The 18,519-nt window shown below is 41.6% G+C and overlaps 1 protein-coding gene across 3 annotated transcripts; it reads right to left on the bottom strand.

The window, feature by feature from the left end:
- Window positions 1-604: 604 nt before the first annotated feature.
- Window positions 605-16,647, bottom strand: MLF1 (myeloid leukemia factor 1). Of its 3 annotated transcripts, none has more exons than XM_068406381.1 (8): window positions 16,536-16,647; window positions 11,750-11,912; window positions 8,723-8,767; window positions 6,438-6,524; window positions 5,411-5,539; window positions 4,152-4,311; window positions 3,456-3,588; window positions 605-2,506 (listed from the first exon to the last, which is right to left on the bottom strand). In XM_068406381.1, the coding sequence occupies exons 1-8, from the start codon at window positions 16,580-16,582 to the stop codon at window positions 2,404-2,406; spliced, it is 867 nt and encodes a 288-aa protein (XP_068262482.1). In that variant the 5' UTR covers window positions 16,583-16,647; the 3' UTR covers window positions 605-2,403. The 3 variants fall into 3 exon arrangements, with proteins under 3 accessions (XP_068262482.1, XP_068262481.1, XP_068262483.1); XM_068406380.1 differs by having other exon boundaries at window positions 6,438-6,527; window positions 16,536-16,646; XM_068406382.1 differs by lacking the exon at window positions 8,723-8,767 and having other exon boundaries at window positions 6,438-6,527.
- Window positions 16,648-18,519: the final 1,872 nt, after the last annotated feature.

The raw sequence follows: 18,519 nt of genomic DNA, 5'->3' as shown, positions 1-18,519 counted from the left end.
CCCGGTGTGGGCCCTAACCGTGCCGGCCTGCCGGGGCCCGGTGTGGGCCCTGGCCGTGCCGGAGCGCTGCCGGGCGGGGTCTCGGCCAGCTGGCGGCGGGACCCCCCGCAGGCACGGCAGGACCGGAGCGCCTGTGAGGGAAGGGCTGAGGGGGACGAGCCCCTGGGACCGATCCCATTTAGTATTTTAATTAGTGACCTTGACAGAGTGATTAGGATTTATGGTACTGAAGCTCACTGCTGACAGCGTCTGAAGAGATCGACTCATCAGGTTACAGCTCGGGGAAGCTAGAGCATATACCTCCATAAAAAACCACCCCCACTATTAGGATTGCACCAGGAAGAGTCTTTCACTCCAGAGAGGACACCAAGGGCAGTTCTGAAGCAGGGGAAGAGCCTGGCCCTCACCCTATTCCAGTCCCACCCCCCCTGTTTCCTTCTAGCAAACTTTTTTTGTGCTAAATGCATGTTTTCATTCTGGAAACTGAGGGGCATACTTCCCCTCATTGTGTTGCTGTCGGTGTCACACATAAGAATGTTTCAAAGCAGCCCCAAATAAATAATGCACAAGTCATTCTGTGATGTACAGTAAGCCAAACAATAACTGTAAATAATAAATAACTTTATTAAAGAATTAGTTTCAGATGTTTCTACGTAGAACAGCTGCTTTTGCGTTACATTTTAGAACATTTTTTTGCATAGCAAAGTAACCTGTAATGACTATTACCCTCTTTCCCCTATTATTTTAAAACCATAGTATGTACTTGTTTTATTGATTATGTATATGGTTTTTTATCTCAGTAAAGCACAGACAAAAATACAAGTTGTCAGATGAATACTATTTTCTGTTAAACAGCAGCATCTCTCAAAGATTTCTTCTGAAGTTACAACATGAAAAACTTTTCTGCTGTTTATTACTGGGAAATTTAAGTGACATACCTGGAAAATGCCTCCACAGCCTTACATTCTCAGTGACATTAATTGCAAAATTGATGTTGTCTTCACAGCATGGAAGATCAGGCCCTAGAGTTGTACTCTCACTTTTTAAGAAGAGTAAGAGCATCCTTTGTCAGGGCTGTGGCAGACATCCTCTGGCAAGCTTGACAGTGATATCAGCCTGTCCTGTTGCCACCCCCTTACCTCGACTGCTCGTAGAACGGGTCAGTAGCAAAAACTTACTGCCAGTAGCATTTGCTCCAGTAATAGGAAGAGACCGTTGCATTAAACAAGCAAATAAACAATTGTCCTTCCCTTGTCAGAGTTTACAGAAGTACTTTTGATTATTTTTGCACATTAACAAACATAGAATTAAATAATCTGGGGAATCTGCAGACAGATAGGATTTAAAGGCCATTTCCTTTTTGGCCAAACAAATATAAATCTTAACTTACTAAACCTATTTTCTTTGATCATATAAATAGTGTCTTTTTTAAGGCTACACTATCATGTTTTAGCCTTGAAATACATGCTATAGCACTAACGCTGCCACACTATAGAAATTATTTATGCTACCACATGGGGATCAATTCTGCGTAACAAAACAGCACACAAACTTCACACTTTAACACAAAAGACCTTTCCTGTTTGCCATCACAGAGTTGGCTTTTCTCTAGAGCATCAGACTCTAACCAAACAATAACAACAACGTCAAGGGAGATCAAGTGTTAGATTTAGGGTCATCCTACATCCACCTCCAATGGAAACACACCAAGGATCAGAAATACGAAACTGATAGCCTAGGCACAGGACACAAGAGATGCAAGCACAGCTTATGAACATAAGAATGCTAATAAACTAAAACTTATTTAAAGTATTTGTCATTTCAGTATTTCCACTCATCCTTCTTCATGTTAAATCAAGGTGAATCTGGGGATTCTGCAACAATTTACAGTATGTTTTTAAAGACAGAGAGAGATAAATAGTGGCTATAGTGTATTCAAATTGCTATTAATTGCTGTATCACCTAGAAAATTAACAGTTATTTCAGCCACGCAGAATAAAATGAGAGTTTACGTTCTGTGCAAGTCATAGAGAGTGGGAAAAAGTAGTTGCACTACCAGACTTCATAAAAGTCTGAGACTGGTGCAGTTGTAGCAGAAAAATCTTGCAAATCAAAGCTTTTTTTTTTTTTTTAAATAGAATTAGTGATAATCCATGAAAGTGCTTTTAAAGTGGAAAATTGATGTTTTTTTAACTCACTGAAACTAGATGGTTTAACCAGGGATCTGAAGTTTTAAAGAACATTCAGTTGTCAGAAGATCGGAGTAGCAAGGCACGCTAATACTTACTAACACAATACTAACAGAGATTGGTCATATATACGTGTATACTTATATGAACATAAGCAATGCAGCACCATTATCTTCTCTGCAGAACCTCCATTCAAATGGAGAATGGAAGCAATTTATTTTTTGCTGCTTTTGATGGGGACGTGTGTTCCTTTCACACTGAGATCCTCCAGAGAAGCTCTGGGCTCCCTGGAACCCACAACTGCAGGTGGTTTCTCTCTGAAAGAAACAAACAAAAAAATCACAACCACCATACAATACAGGGGTGGGGGAATACACATTTAGTAATTACTTATGTGGAGGTATAGTTATTTTGGCTGTAAAACAGATTTGACTCTCCCTTCAAAACGACTTCCATTGTTACCAGCGTGGAGTTGGACTGTTTCCTCATCTTGCACACTTGATGAGAAGAAACTGAGTTTGAAAACTGAACTTGAAGCTGAAGTAGCCTCTGTAATAAACCTCTAGAACTGACAAGGTGCCGAAGGGAAAGCACTCTGTGTAGTTTACTAAAGAGGAGTATTTCCCTTCTGTAGCACTCTCTACCAAACATCCAACTGATAAAGGCATCACAACGTCCACTGACACTACGTCAACAGGAGAGGAAAAAACCTGGAGCTTGGCAGTTAGCAGTCTATGCAGGGGAGCTCCTGCATTTACAAAGTCCTCATTCCTATACAGACCTCCCCATTTTAGGATTAGGAGAGGTCTCATTTCAAGTCTAACCCTGAAGAGAGGGATGTGTCTGTCTCCAACTATACAGAAGGTGCCTTTCCTTTCACCCAAGAGAACAGATCAACCTCGCCCTCAATATGGATTATACCTTAACGTGACTAACCCAGTTTAATGCTGTGGGGGCAACTACGACGTTTGTACACAGTTGAGCTAAGAGCACTGGCACGTTTCTCTAGAAAAAAACACTCGCCATTTTAGCCTATTGATTCATTAAGTAATTTTCAAAGTCAGAAATACTAAATTTCCTCAAAATTTAGTCAACAAAATCCTGCCTTTCACTGTTTATCGTGGCATCATGAGAAAAGAAGGAATAGAACATGCTATTTCTCCTCACATTGCTGGTAAGCATTGTTTGTCCATGAACAGATTGCTTCAGAATTGAATTTTCATTCCGCTGCTAGTATTTCCTTATTCTGTAGGAGACTATTTTTACCTTCTTAATCCATCTTCCTTGGGTATGTGATGAATACTTCTGTATTTTGGAACTTCTGAAGTGCATCTGGTTCTAGATGGCTTGAACTTCATAACCTCTTTCTGCCACTCTTCATCAAAGTTCTGGGCCTCAGCTGAAAAAGTTAAAGTTTACTTTTTATTTTTAATAAATGTAATGAAAATCAGGTTTTTTGAACAGTGTTTTTTAAATTTGTGGTCCATGACATGACCTGCAAACTATTTCTAAGGGATCTGTAAAAGACAACTAAATGTTTATTGCCTGTAGGCTTACGTTTGGAAGATAAAAATACAAAAATCTGAAAGTCACTGCGTTGTAAAAGTATATGCACATTTAACCACGCATCTCTTAAATATGTATTTTATATCAGCCACAAAAAAAACCCCACACAGCAAATAGTAAAATTCTGTTAAAAGTTTGTTTGAAACCATGAAGCATCATTAAAAGCACTTTCAAATATGAGCAGCTGTTGTATAGGCCAACAGTACCAATGGCATTATAACACAACATCGTCCAGTCTAACTGGTTACTTTAATTTAGGTTGTGCAAATTTATATCAACGAAGGAAATGTGATTTGCAGACTTTCAACTGTCTGAAAAACAGTCTCAAGCTGGAACTTCAGAATTGGTATGTGAAACAGTGTAAAGCCCATTAGTGAACTGCATAAAAAGACATACCTTCATCCAGGTTGATGAATTCTTGGTTCATTTCTTCATCCCCAGTCTTCCTGTTCTTTGATTTTTTAATGACATGGGCACGATCATGAATATGATGACCAATAGCCATTTTTTCCAGTCCACTTTCAGAATCCTTAAGTGCTTTTCTTGTCTCCTTAACCTGTACAAAAAAGGGAAGTAAGTGTCCTTCCAACCAAAAAAAAAGAAGTTAAAAAAGTTTAAAAAAATCCAGTTTTCTTCCCGAAAGGTTTTATGTCTTTCTTTTGAAAAAATTAGGCTTTACAGGCTTTTCCAATATTCTCATTTACTGTCTTGGCTGAAAATACATCAACAAAGCACAGATCAAGTCTATTTTCTTTTTGCCAACAGACAGGAAGATTAAACAAGAACACCAAAAGCTTCTTAAGTAACGTACATACTGGATATTAGTTGTTGGGGGAAAAAAAAGCTTAGTCTAAATATACTACATGCAGACAAGTCTTCAACGTTCTACTTGACAACAGACTGAGTAACAGCCGATGCCAATATTCTCAACATGAAGGGACAACTAATTACTAGGTTGTCATGTTGACTGGCTTGAAACCCAGGCAACCACTTATCGCTGTGTTCACAGGTATATTATTAGAACCTTTTTGATAACTGAGTGTCTGCTTGAGCTTGAACATATCCCACAGCCAATCATGCTCAACGGCCTTTACTGGTCACATATAGTCTTTCATGAACCCTGCTTCAGGGTTCAAATTCAAATTCAAATTTCTTCGCAGAATTAGAGGCAACAGCTGCAAGGAAGTCAATGAAAGGGCATCTTCAGCTGAAGTGTTACGCAAGCGTTTAAAAGCGCTCGAGTAAAGGCGATGATTTGAAGCCAAGTTTTGCATAAATAGACTGTCTCTTGCTGTCTTACGTTTTAGACAGACTTTTAAATGTACAAGGAGAGGATTAATTACAGCAAGGAGAAAGACATTGGAGACCAACTTGAAAAATCAGCTGTTCTGGCACTCAATTATTCCAGTCTTTGATAGGCATACAATTTATTTAGATGTATACTTAGAGGCATACAAATTACAAGGAAGAAAACAGCACTTTAGCTTAAGAAGCCTTTAATATAGAGGAATATTTAAACAGACATATATTTTTCTAAATTATAAGAGTAACTGTCTCCAGTAAAAAGAACCTGAAGGAAACTGTGGTTTGGTATAGATGAACTTAGATTCTCATAATTACACACCACCTTTTTGCTGCAGCTCAGGACTACTTACACCTCCTGGAGCTGTGCGTGTCTGAGCTGAAGCTTGGAACACTTTTGGTGGTTCATCCCCTCTTTTGGAGTATGTCATCACGGAGGAGGAGCTGAATGTGTGGCCATCTGGATTGACAGACAGGTCACCCTACAAGCGATGCAGACTTATTAATAAAAGTTAACACTTGTGGATAATAGGTACTTCCTACATTCTGAGGCTATCTAATCGTTATGAAAAAGAATACCTCTCTGAAAAATTAACCCTCAGTCCTGGCACCACGGGTATGGCCTATTGGGAAGAGACCCTGGCATTTGACATGCCCTCACCTTTGTCCTAGCCTTGTCTGGCCACAGGTCTCCCCACGCCAGGAAAAACAACAATAAATAAAAAGCATGGGCAGCAATAAGCAACTGCTCAAACGTTTGCCCTGGCATAGTTTAGTTCAGTAATGAAGATACAACCTATAACATTAGTGTTGCCACATACACTACATGCACACCATATAATAAGGTGTGTAAAGAGTTCAGGTGAAACAGGACTTGAGCAACAACAGTCACAAGCCATTTTACAAGGCCAGTAAAACACAGTAAATATACTCAGCAACACTTAATAGGTATCGGTGTTACCTTCAAAGACAGTGAGGAAAGAAGAAAGGTGCAGCACTGAAAATAAAATCAGAGGAAAGTCTATATGCAGGGTGGCATGTAGGTGTTTGTGGTTTTGTTGGTTTTAAGTGTCCAGTAACACTTTAAACTGCTCCTTTGCTTAAGGTGTCAGCTCTGGCAACAGCCAGAGACCAGATAACTCACAGCAGCTCTAACCCCTAGAGAATGGAGCATACATTTAAAGTACTGTTGTTAGCAAATAATCAGTGACAGCATACAGAATTATAACCACGATATAACAAAATCAGGAAAAATAAAAAAATTCTTACTATCTGCTTGAGACTAGTCACCTTTTTCTTGGCAGGACTTTCCGAGTCATATTTTAAGCAACTGTCATTCTCCAATGCCATTAATTTTAGAACAATTTTTTTTCAACTTACAAAGTTTCTTTGCATTTCCAGCATACTGTTTCTCATATTTGACATCATCCTGTCCATTGCATAAAAAGGTTCCCCAAAACCCGCATCCTGCTAAAAGAAAAGACATTAAAATGAAAACAAAGTCTTCTAAGTTCTGAGGCTGTTTCTTCACATGCATTTTTTTAATGCAAATCAGGCTATCAAAAAGGTTTTCACAGACTGCAATTCATAGACACAGACAAGCCAAAATGCATCTTTTCAAAACTGAAAGCTAGCATGGGGAGCTTGATTGTTAAATGGGAGATACTAGAAAGACAGAAGTGAATTTGACACTCAAATGTCAAAATAAGCCCATATGGCGGCCAATTTATAAGATATTTTCATATACCTTCTAACCTAACTAGCTTCTGCTGTAAAAAGTACCATATGACCCTCCATGCCTTATAATCTACCGAAGATCAAATGATCTCTATTATGCAAATCCCTTAATGCATATGGAATCACGCTGAAAAAGCATCCCAGCAGACATAGCTGTTCCTCTGCAGAAGCAGCGTACGTCACCCATAAAGGGGCAGCGTGGAAAATCAGGGAACCATAACTTGATATTTTAATGGCAGCTTAATTACTTGATGCTATATTCAACAAAAGATTAATTCATTATTTTTACACAAAAGCAGAAGATCCAGTGTTGCACAAAGGATAGCTCCTAAGGTTTACATGCACAGAATTTTATTAGTAGGATCTGTAGCTGACAGCATACTGCCCATATGACCAAAGCCACCTTTGGAAGAAAACAAACCAAACCAAAAAAATAGAAAGACAGAAAGTAGTGACAGGGTGAACTCTCCTAAGTGACCATCTGGGAAACAGCAATGCTGTCCCAAATGAGCATCCTCCTCTGGGCTCCTCTCCAGTGCAGCAGGTGGTGATGATAAATATGATTTTCACCATGCCTTTCCCCTCCTACTACAAGCTTGTCCTCAAGACCCGTTCACACTCCCTACTGGGCTGCCTGGTTTCCGACACGAGCAGCTCTAGCTGGAGTTGGTTGGTGAGCTTCTAGACACGTGCACGCCTAGCTGCTTCCCAGGCCAGCAGCTGGGCCACCACCACGCTCTGGCCCACAGGTATGAGGCCACGAGAAGAGCAGGCAAAACAGCTCCAGGGCTCAGCAAAACCCAGCAGCTTTGGCAAGAGGCAGGATGCTGGGTTGCACACAGCAGCCCTTTGCACTGCCAAGGTGCTGTGAAACACCAGGATGCTAATTACAACAGCAAACATCTCATGTTCCTCCAACTACTGGAAAGATAAAATTAAATTTAAATAAATTCATTTAAGTAGCTATGTATTTAAAAGTTTAAAAATAAAATCTGCAGTTTAAGCATAAAACTAAGTAAATTTCAACTACAGAAAATCTTCAATTTGTTTCTTAAGTAGCAAGAAAACTGAATCCTTAAGGGCTATCAAAACCTCTGGGCAAGAATTATAGACAATTTAGGGCATCAAATCATTGCAAGGTTAAGTAACTGCAGAAAACTGCCTTCTACAGTTAGAAACCTGGACACTGACCAGTGACATTACGTAGTAATCATGTACCTACGGAATTACATGCCATAGATTGGGTGGGGGGAGGAAAAGCATCGCCTGGGCAGTTAATACAGCAAGCTGCCAATTTGTGCTTCTGCAGAAGAGGATTAAACAAGTAACACTTGTAGATCTGAAAATTCAAAGACTCGTGTTTATTTTTATCTGCTCTGCAAGTAAGAGCCACTCTCTAAGCTACTTCTTTTTTCCTCAGGTACTTTTTACAGATATTTTACAAGATATTCCAGACCCCCAAAAAACTACAGCTGAAAACCATTCCAAGCCCAGTTCCAGGGGAAATTCTGTCTCCAGAAGCTGGCCTGTCTTAGCTGTGACCAGTATCACACCCGCAAACACGCTCCAAGCTGCTACAGGCAGCACTCAACGTTTGGAGTCTCTCTCCAGGGATTATTTCATTCATATCCATCATAAATCAAACACCAGCAGATACATCACCTAGTAGAAAAGCCAGCTGCTAAGTAGTAACTTTTCCAATCTTGGTATCAGCATATTTAGTCTACCCTTGCATTTTCATTTAATAAAAAAATTAATAATTAAAAAAAAAAAAAATCTTTCTTGAATTATATTGTTCCATGTATCTAAACACCAACAAAAGCAGTTTGCAAGCACACTGAAACCAGCCTTTGTCCATGCTTTAGTTATGCAGACAGCACGCACATATCAGCCAGAGCTACAAGGATCATTGCTCCTGGGATACTAACCACTCTACCAAAGCCTGCAAAGGGCATGAGGGAGTAGCTTGTTGCCTGGAAGAAAAAGGACCATTGTCTTTTAGTTATTGTACCTGTTATCAGACACAGAAGTACCTAGTGCCCTTTCAGCAGGTGATACTAAACATTTCTGATCAAATAAAGACAGTTACTCAAGAGGACCCTGGCAATTTATAGTGTGCCATGACAATATAATGTGAAGCAATTAGAGAAGTAATATATTTCTACTAATTATATTGGAAAGCAATAGCTGTCATCACTTTTAATAAGTCATATTCATATGTATGTACCAGAAGCACTTAAAGCTAGAAGCTGAGAAACATTTGTGTACCGTAGCAACCTTTGTACTAAGATTATTTAAAACATGGCACAGTGCTTCAGACGTCACCCACTTCTCTGAAAACACTTCCTTCTACTCATGCAACAGAACTCCATCACTGAAAGTTGATTAAAATCAACAAATCAAAAGTCCCTTTAATGTAAATTTATGTAATTAAATTTCAGAAGGCTGGCATACAATTTTAGAGCTTAAAAAATGAAGTGATGCAGCTGACCTGTTCACAAGCACTCTTTATGTATTACAAGAGATTAATGTAAATATAAAAGATATTTCTCTAAAATATCCATACATCCCTTGCGGTAAACAAGATGAAGTCTAACTTGTCAGCAGTTTCAAAGGTCACTGCAAAGAAGTTGTAGGCAAATCTATCATCATACACAGAACCACCCGAAGACAAATCCCTCATGAGCAAATTATATTCTTCTGCAGTTGTATAAATAGATGTAGCTATAAACACCAGCAAATACAGTTCCTGTTTGACCAACTGATATTGAATATCCCTCTATGACAGGGCAATGAGATGCTGGAAAACAAATTGATGTTTCCAGGAAACTAAGATTGGAGAGTTATATAAAAGCCTACCTAAAGAATGACGGGTTAGACAGAAGCACCAAACACTTTACAATAAAGTACAAAAGGAAGGAATCCGATTCTTAAACACCTTTATGAACTCTTTCAATTGCAGTTCTAATATGTAGTGACAGAAAAAGGATGTATTTTTCTATATATATCAAGTGCAAAAGGATATCCTCAGAAATAAAGTTGTTAGTCATAAGAAGTTTATAAACTCTTTGTTTTATAATACATGCTAAAAGCTGTTAAATAGTTGCCTAATATATAGGACCATCAGCTACCCAAACAAAACCAAATGACAGTGTCTCTTAAGGTGTTTTACCCTCTTCCTCCTGCTCACATCCTTTCCTTCTCCTTCCCTCCCTCCTTCCAAAAGGCTAAAACCTGACACTGCAAACCTGCCTGAGAAAGGAAGACCATTCTCAAATTTGAATGCTGTATTGATGCACATTGAGGCGTTGCAACAAATTCTGCCCCTTGTGAAGCAGTTTTAGGCATCCTACAGCTTACTTAAACTTAGAGTTACGATATCAGTAATCACTAGGTAATCCTAACAAAGTGTATTTCACATGGTAGTAAAGATATCCATATTTTCCTACATAAAAATCTAATTATTTAATGTGTTTGAATCATTTCTGGAGGGAAAACAGTAGAAACAGTTTGAGACTACTGCAAGGCTCGAGTAATCAGTGCTGAGTCTTCTGTGACAACTCTTAGGTGAAACATGAGGAAGATCAAAAGATACTGGAAAGATTTTAGCAGATGGAGAATTCTTCTGTGCTTATCAAAATAACTCAGCACCTTCAACTCCTTTCTGTAACCACAGATAAAGGTTTTCTATGCCTCACATTTATCCCTCACTGCCAAGAACAAGGGATACAAACCCCCAAGATATTAGGGTAAGGTTTAACATATTCTTTTTCTAAAGGAAAGAGAAGTCTGATCTGTTTTTATGCATCTACTGAACCAAGGCCTAAGAATCTGCTTCAGCAGAGGAGAGATCGTGCCCTAATTAGATACAGCAACATCTATATTTGAAACTAACTGGCAACGTATGAGCAGGGAGGAAAGAATCTGACAGTTACCCTTTTGACTTGTGACAGTCCCTGTTCCAGCTCTGTTTATTAAGCTCTAACTATCTAGGTTTGAACAACCACCACCAAATCTGGCTGAGTTCCACTAGCCCTTGTAATCTGCCCTTTGTCTTCCAACTGCTTTTTTTAAATCAAATGTGATTCATTAAAGTAAAAGATCATTCAGCTGCAAAATATTTAGCCTGGTGGAGGGAAAGGAACCAACTTCAAACATATAACCTTTCTAAATCCAGCAATTAGATAAGGTTTAGCTACAGAAGCATAACATATAGTTGTTCTGCATGCCCACAGAGTTGAGAAGATACTTTATGTAAAACAGTGCCAACTTCTCAGTTTCAGGTGGTAAATACTAGGTTTCATATCAATTTCCCTGATCTTTAATTCTTACAGTCTTATATCTAGAGGAAACATTAAGGATCAGACCAAATACAGAATGCAAAGCCTTTATTCACAGTTGCAGAGTTGAAGCAGGGTTTCAAATATCTGTGTATACACTATTTAGGTGGCTGAAACACGGGTTTGTGTTAAATCAAGCTAACATAAATAACTAGACACAAGATACCAAAGTGCAGAGTGAAGGCATAAACATATCCAGGTAACTTTTTAAGTAAAGCTAGCATAAAAAGGAAATAAGTGTTCAGAGAAGGCTCTGGCTTTGGACATTTTTAATACCTTTCTGCAACAGAAATATTTAATATTTATTAAACCAAGCATTTGACAAATGTTTAGTTTGTTTCATTAAATTTTGTATACTCAGTGTTCAATAACATACAGAAACAAGTTTGTCACTGTTAAGTAATAAATGCTTAAACAATAGGCCATTAAGGAACCAAGAGAGGTATTATTCACGTTTTACTCAGCGATGAAACAATCTGACCAGGGTTGCAGTAGCTGAGCCAGGCCTCTGTTTCCACTGGACCAAATTTAACAGAAGTGGGACGTGAAGCCAACTATATTACCAGTAAATGTAAATCCCACGTAGCAATCCTTAGAGATTAAGAAAATACTTACTCTGCGATTTCCTCTTGGAGCAACCTGAGAGTCCTGGCGTGCTCTTCGATCTCCTGTTCTCTCCCCACCATCTGTTACACTGAGGAATGGATCGCGTCCAAAAGGATCAGAAAAGCTTCTCATCATCTGCCGCATGTATTCATGGTGTGCAGCAAAAGGATCGCTGAAAAAGAGGTATTTCACAGAGAAAGTCATTGGGGTTTATTCCAAGCTATGTAAAATGGCTCTGAAATTTTGAAAACTCATTTTTTTAAATCATTCTACACGGTTCTTTATTCAAATTCTTTATTTTAAAGGACCCAACTGGGCAATCTCCTGTTCCTCACAATCTCTTCTTTCACTTTTGTTCCCATCCCGCAGATTGGTTGGGTGTTTTAGTTCTTTTGTCTCCTCAGCTGCCTTCATTGCTCTCCTATGCTCTTGGGTGTCTATTGTTTTTTCTCTTTCCTCATCTTTTCCAAAAATACTCTATCCTTCACAGCCATCTTTCACTCCAGCCTATGTTTACTATCTGCCAGGAGATATAAAACTGACCTATATTTTATTTATCACTACTTCTACCTCCAACCCCTGATATTAAAAGAATTATTTATTTTCTCTCCTTTTTTCACTTTCATCTTCCAAAGTTTAGCACGGCACTACTCACTGAACTCATTGTGTCCCACTAGATTCGCCCCCTCATCCCTCAAATTTATTTTGCTGGCTGCTCCCATTCTACTTTTCATCCTCCCTGATCCACGTGCTCAAAAGTGTACACCATCCTCTAAATTCAAGCCAGCTCCACCTCCTTTACTTTATATTGCATCTTTGTCTTCCCTTTCCTCGCCCCTCCACAAATCATGGTCTCGCATCCCTTTTCTCTGCTTAGAAGAACGGTTCTTACTGGCTTTTTGCTTTCCTGTTAGTCTTCCCCCTCTTCTCTCGTCTTTCTAAACACTCAGCCTCTGTTTCCAAAAACCTACAGAACGCCACCAGTAATCCCAACGCTCGGCTTGCAGGTAAAACATTACTGAAGTTGCTCTCCATTATTACTTACTTAATTCTTTGCATTCTCTAATTTGGACAAGAACTAAATATTCCAGACTGAGGCCAAAAGAGGAGCAAAATATGGTTTTGTCATAAGCACAGTATGTGGTCAGTACTGTTGTCTGTGGTCCAAGGCTACAAATTATTACTTCATACAAAAAACATGCTTCATTTCCTCCCTTCACGTCCAGTCAAGTTTTCCCCTTTGCTATTCCGCTGAAAGCCACTTGATTAACATTAACAGTAATTTCCCAGGTATGTTTACTTAGACTTAATACCACCTCATCTTCCTATCAATTTCCTGGCCCTCCCCAGACTCCTCACACCCCTCTCCAGGACACCGCAACCTTTCCCATGACATCTCATGCCTCCATGAAGAAAAGCTTCAGGTTGTTCCTCTGACTCCTTCCATACCCAATCATCTCTGGAAAGTCTCCTGGACAGCTTTTCTATTCTCCCCACCCCTTATCTCCAGTCCCATGAAAACTACTTTCCACACCACGTGGCCGCTTTGACCTCTTCGCTTTGTACTCTCCTCTTGTGCCAAAGTTGCATTTAATTTTTTTCCTTTTAAGTGAAAAAGAGATAAGATTACAAACATAACACTGGATTAATTTTCAAATAAGGTTTTTTAACCCAACAATGTCCCTTTAAGCTACGCACATACTTAACTCCCTCGAGAGCAAACAGACCTTTATAGTAGCTGAGATACAGTTTGACCACTGTTATTAAGCAGACCCTAATCTACCCCACTCACGTGACTGCTAGCTTTAAATTCAGCCCTGATGTGATAAGCAGCTGGTGCACAGCAAGTGTCCCCTCACTTTCCACAGGATGAAGAACAGCTGGAAAAAGTCACTGCACAAGATGAGGGATGCGTACTTCCATCAAATCCACTTTGACACCACAAACTTCAGATAGGTTTGGTTATCAAAACACAAATAACACCTCTGGTGACTGAAACACAAACCATAACTACAAAAGGAACATGTCACCCTTACAAAACATATATATATAATTTAACAAGTCAAAGTCTCTCCAGTACAGAATGCAAGATCCTAAATTCTTTGTTCAAATCGGATTTTATAGGAGGGCAACAGGTGAAGAGCACTCTAATTACCATTGATCACGTTTGACTTAAAATCTGACCTTTTTTAGAAGGGGAGAAAAAGATACTTTTGCTGAAACAGACGTGATTTCTGCACACTTTGCACTATTACACCATAAAAGTGATGTGGAAAAAGAAAGGGGGTTCTATAAGGGTTTTGCACCCAGAATTTGTGCCCTTCACATGTTAAGCACCACAAGTAATTTTCAAAATTATGTCCTGAATGGAGACAAACGATTTATACATTTGTTGTTCCACTATTCTGCAGTAACAGAATTTTATCTAATGAGTAGCTAATCTGACCTTCACCTGACATTCAGGTGTTTGCAGGGAGCAATAAAGGGAACAAAAATGTCCAGCCTCTGAGACTGTTACAGTCTCAAACAAGTACGTCTACTGTGTGGAGAAAGAGACATTAAAAAGGCTGACGGTGCTAACACACACGCAAGCGAGGATCTTCACTGACATGCATCTCACTTGGTACGTTCTTGTATGACTCAGGTTTAAGCTCCAAATTTAAGGCTCTGTGTTCCAGCTGAAACCTTTCACGGTGTTATAGTAGAAGTACAATGTTACTCCTCACGTCAGTGTATGTTTCTGGTCAGTTGAAAAATGTGTCCTCCAACAATAAATTCAGTTTATTATTTTTGAAAAACTGCACTTCGTATTACATGCACTTTTTTTAATTAGGAAGTTATGTAAGCCTGAAGGTGCAGAATCACACTGGCAATAACACCTGGAACAATAAAAGCAAAGCTGAGCATTGGCAAACTAAAAACAGAGGCCAAATGCACTTGGCAAAGAAGACACAACTTCTGCACCTGTCCAGGCTGGTAGGGATGAAACTCAGCTGGGCCGGGGCAGCATTTTGGCTGACTGACTGGTGCTCCCCCAGGACAGCTGCTCAGAGACAGAGGCATTTCTTTTAACCCAGGCACTATTTCCAGTTCAGCAAACTCGCTCCTTGTGAAGCAACAGAAGCCTATTATTACACTATTTTGGAAGCTAATCTTATCTGAAGTAATAAGCTCATTTCCTTAACTATATGCAAAACAGATTTACAAGGACAGCGCCAAGAAAAATGAATCTCAATATCAACCTCTCTCATCTCTTTCACACACACTCCCTTCCTCTATCTTCTGCAATCTTTTTTTCCCCTACAATTTTAAACCTACATCAGTGGCTACAATAAAAATGAATAAATAAAATGAATAAACAAGAGGAAAGCAACTGATCTTTCAAAAGCACACTACAAATTACTACAAACAAGACTTAATTGCCATTATTATTTTAATTTCACGCAGAGGATTTGCATAGTTAAGTTTTCTGCATAGTGTATCCTGCGTATAACTGATGAGTTGTTATAACAGTGAGCATATTCCTAGAAACCAAGTGTACTAGTCCCTCTTGCACAGCTTTAGAAGCTATCCCACCGCTGGGAATGTGCTTTTGCAGCTAAGCTGTAGATTCTCCTTTAAGAGTCCAAACGCAACCTCAGCTAGAATAACCTGTAACTAAGAGATACAGTCAACAAACCCACATCACAAGGCCTGATGCCTTACCCTTCCTCGTCCACCCACAGGCATTACTGCTTATCTTTGCTTGTAATTAAGCTCCACAGAGTTTTTTTTCTAAAGATGTGGTACTTAATAAAATCATTCAGGCTCCTCTGAGTTCTCCAATCCCATTCTTAACGTGCTACAGATTACAGTTTCTAGCAAAAGACGTAAAATGGGGCCAGACTAGGTACTTCAGCATTTTGGCTATCCCAGCACTCCTGGGAAGCATCTGCACAACACACTACTTAGATTTAGGTTGAAATAAACTGATTTCAGAGCTGAATACACAGACAGACTCTACCCCGAGCACTACTATTGTGCTCATGGTGTAGACATGAAAAAACCACACACCTGCTGAGCGAACGCATCAATGTCCACTCGGGATATCAGCACAAGGAGACAGGCAGTTTGCTTTTGCTGACCTCACACACACATTTGCAAAGCTTTAATGCAAGAACACCTGGTGTTATCTTTATTACAGTTTTCTCTGCCAGATTTATTATTTATTTTTATCTTTATTATGGTTTTATCTGACAGATTGTGACGTTATCTGTTAGCCCACTGACAAGGGTTCAGAAGCAGTCTGTGGCCAAAATAAGTAAATCCAGAAAACCCAGAACATCCAGCACCTGAGCACTTTTTAAAAAACTGAAGAAAAAACATCAAGAAACTCAAACCCATGGAGGTGAAGATTTCTTCTCAGTAGGTGTCACTATGAAATGACGATTAAGCTCTTCACTGCGCTATGAGACGGTAAAGATTACAAGCGTTACTGGAGAGACAAGGCTCTGTGACTTAAACCCCCTGGCAACACTTTAACCCCCGACACCGCTCCGAAGGGCCCTCCGCACGGTCGCTTGTTTCGGTAACGAGAGGAGCGCGGCTGTGAACCCCACCGGCGGTTAACCCCGCACAGACGCGCGTCCTCCGGGGCCACGAGAACCTCGAACCGCTTCTTCAGGCGGCGGCGGCCTGAAGAACCTCACACGCACCCCGGCCGCCCCTCGCAGACCGCCCCCCCATCGGTGGGGCCCCAGGAGGCGCCGCCGCCAGCCCGCCCCGGGGCGCCCCGGGCCGCGGCCCGGCCCCTCACCGGAAGAAGGGGTCCTCCTCGAAGCAGCGGCCCAGGCCCCCGAACATGGCTGCGGCTCCCGGTGCTCTGAGCGCCGCCTGCCCCGCCGGCCGCTCGCGGCGGCGCCCGCTGCCCCGCGTGCCCCCTCCCAGCGCCGCCACTGGCCGCCGCCGCCGTGACGAGCCGAGCGGGGCGGGCCGGGGCTCGCGGCGCGCCGCCGTTGCCGTGGTAACCAGCGCCGCCGCGCGGCCCCGCTCCAGAAGGTTCGGGCCGGGGCCCGGCGCAGGCCCGGCGGGGCAGCCCCGCGCCCGCAGCCCCACGCTGCCCCTCGGGCTGCCTCTCCCGAAGCCCCGTTTTGCCCGGCGAGGCCGCGGGGTCCCCGGCCCGGCTTGGGGGGGGGTGCAGGCCCCGGCGGGGAGCAGGCCCGGCCTTCACGCCAGCTCCTGTCAGGCGTTCGCGGCCGGTGCTGTCGGCAGGGCGCAGGCCGCTGCCCCGTCCTTGGCAATTTTAAGAAGAATTGTATTTTTTCCAGTAGGTGGCAGTAAAATAAAGCGGCGGAGCGGTGCGAGGCGGGCCGCGTCCCCTCTCCCGGCGGCTGGGAGGACGGGAGGCTCGGAAGAGCAGCGGCACCCCAGAGGAAAACACCCCCGGCCTGCGCTAAAAGCGGCCATAAATCGCTGTCCCAGCAAAATACAGCAACGAGGAAAAACTGAGGCCGGGATGGAGGAAGGATATTTGACCGCAGTTGCTGGTGGGCCTGCGGGCGGCCCTCGGAGCCGGTTGTGGCTCAGGGTTACCTTTCACGCCACGCCAGCTGAGCACTCACAGGGCATATCCCATTTCTGAGGCCTTACGGTAGTTACCTTGTCTGCTTGGCAAGAAGAAGCAGTCCTGTGCCCAGCTGTAAAGGAGAAACCCCTCGGCAACCCCTGTCTCTGGGCATGGTCACCAAAGGAAGGTTTCTATAAAAGAATGGAGCAAATACATGGAGACTCTTATCTAGGTTTCCTGAAGAGCAGAGTGAACATGTAGCAGAGCATATAAGAACTGTGGTTATAGATAAACTTACTTCTGGAGGAGGACAGTTTGAAAGAACCAGAGGTTAAAATGTAGGTATCATGTCTGGGTCCATCTGCTGTCCGAAGTTCAACAAAAGACTTGATCTTGGAGTGAAGGGTATCAAAGGTCAGTCCAGAGGTACAGGAATCTCACTTTCATTCTGCATAAAATGGGAGAATTGTGGAGAAAAAATGTTAGGAAAAATTCTCCTGGTCTAGATGGCAAAGATTCTCAGAGCTGTGAGCCTGGGGGTTGTTTCCTCTCCTGTTGAGAGGCACGTGAAGGCTCTTCCCTCCTTTCCTCACATCTCTTTCAATATCCCAGTTTTTAGGGGAAAGATAGAAAATGTGCCCTAGATAACCAGGTGGGATTAGAGAGCATCAGCGTGTTTATATGGCAGTTATGAAAGTGGATCCTTCGTTCCACTAAGATCCATCATGCCGCAGAAGCAGCTCTGCTGGTATTTGGCCCAAAGTGCAAAACCGACATAAAAGATGAATGACCTGAGCCTGCAATATTTCTGAAAAATATCAGTAATCGAGTGAGCATTGATTTTGCTGTCTACTGATGTAGACTTCTCTTTAGATCCCAGCAAGTGGTGATACTGCAGCCTTGAGATGCACTCCATGTTGGAGCAGTTGTTACGGCGAGAACGTTTATACTGACTGACTGGTGGGCAGGGAAGGCTGACAGAAAAAGGGCTGGTTCCCCATTGATTATCCGGGTGAAGCCTGTGAACTGTTTGTACATCTCTGATGAAAGATTAGCAAATAAAACAAATCAGGCAGTAGGCAGGGAAGTGAACTCTGTCGCTTTGGGGCTTTTTGTAACGAAATCTTGTGCCAGTTATGATGTTATCAAGGAACTTTTTTCTTGCTCAGAGACAGAATTCCAGCTTTGTTTCAAACCACACACACAAATATTACAAACATTGTAGTAACACTGT

This window comes from Nyctibius grandis, chromosome 8 (assembly GCF_013368605.1).
Source record: "Nyctibius grandis isolate bNycGra1 chromosome 8, bNycGra1.pri, whole genome shotgun sequence".
Lineage (NCBI taxonomy): Eukaryota > Metazoa > Chordata > Aves > Nyctibiiformes > Nyctibiidae > Nyctibius > Nyctibius grandis.
The sequence above is the reverse complement of the archived record's forward strand: the minus strand, read 5'-3'. Positions and strand labels throughout refer to the sequence as shown.

Coding starts and splice junctions, on each gene's coding strand:
- MLF1 (XM_068406380.1), bottom strand. CDS start 16,582: ATGTTCGGGGGCCTGGGCCGCTGCTTCGAGGAGGACCCCTTCTTCCG. Junction 5,540..6,437: donor TGGAAATGCAAAGAAACTTT/GTAAGTTGAAAA, acceptor CATCGCTTGTAG/GGTGACCTGTCTGTCAATCC. Junction 4,312..5,410: donor CACGCACAGCTCCAGGAGGT/GTAAGTAGTCCT, acceptor TTTTTTGTACAG/GTTAAGGAGACAAGAAAAGC.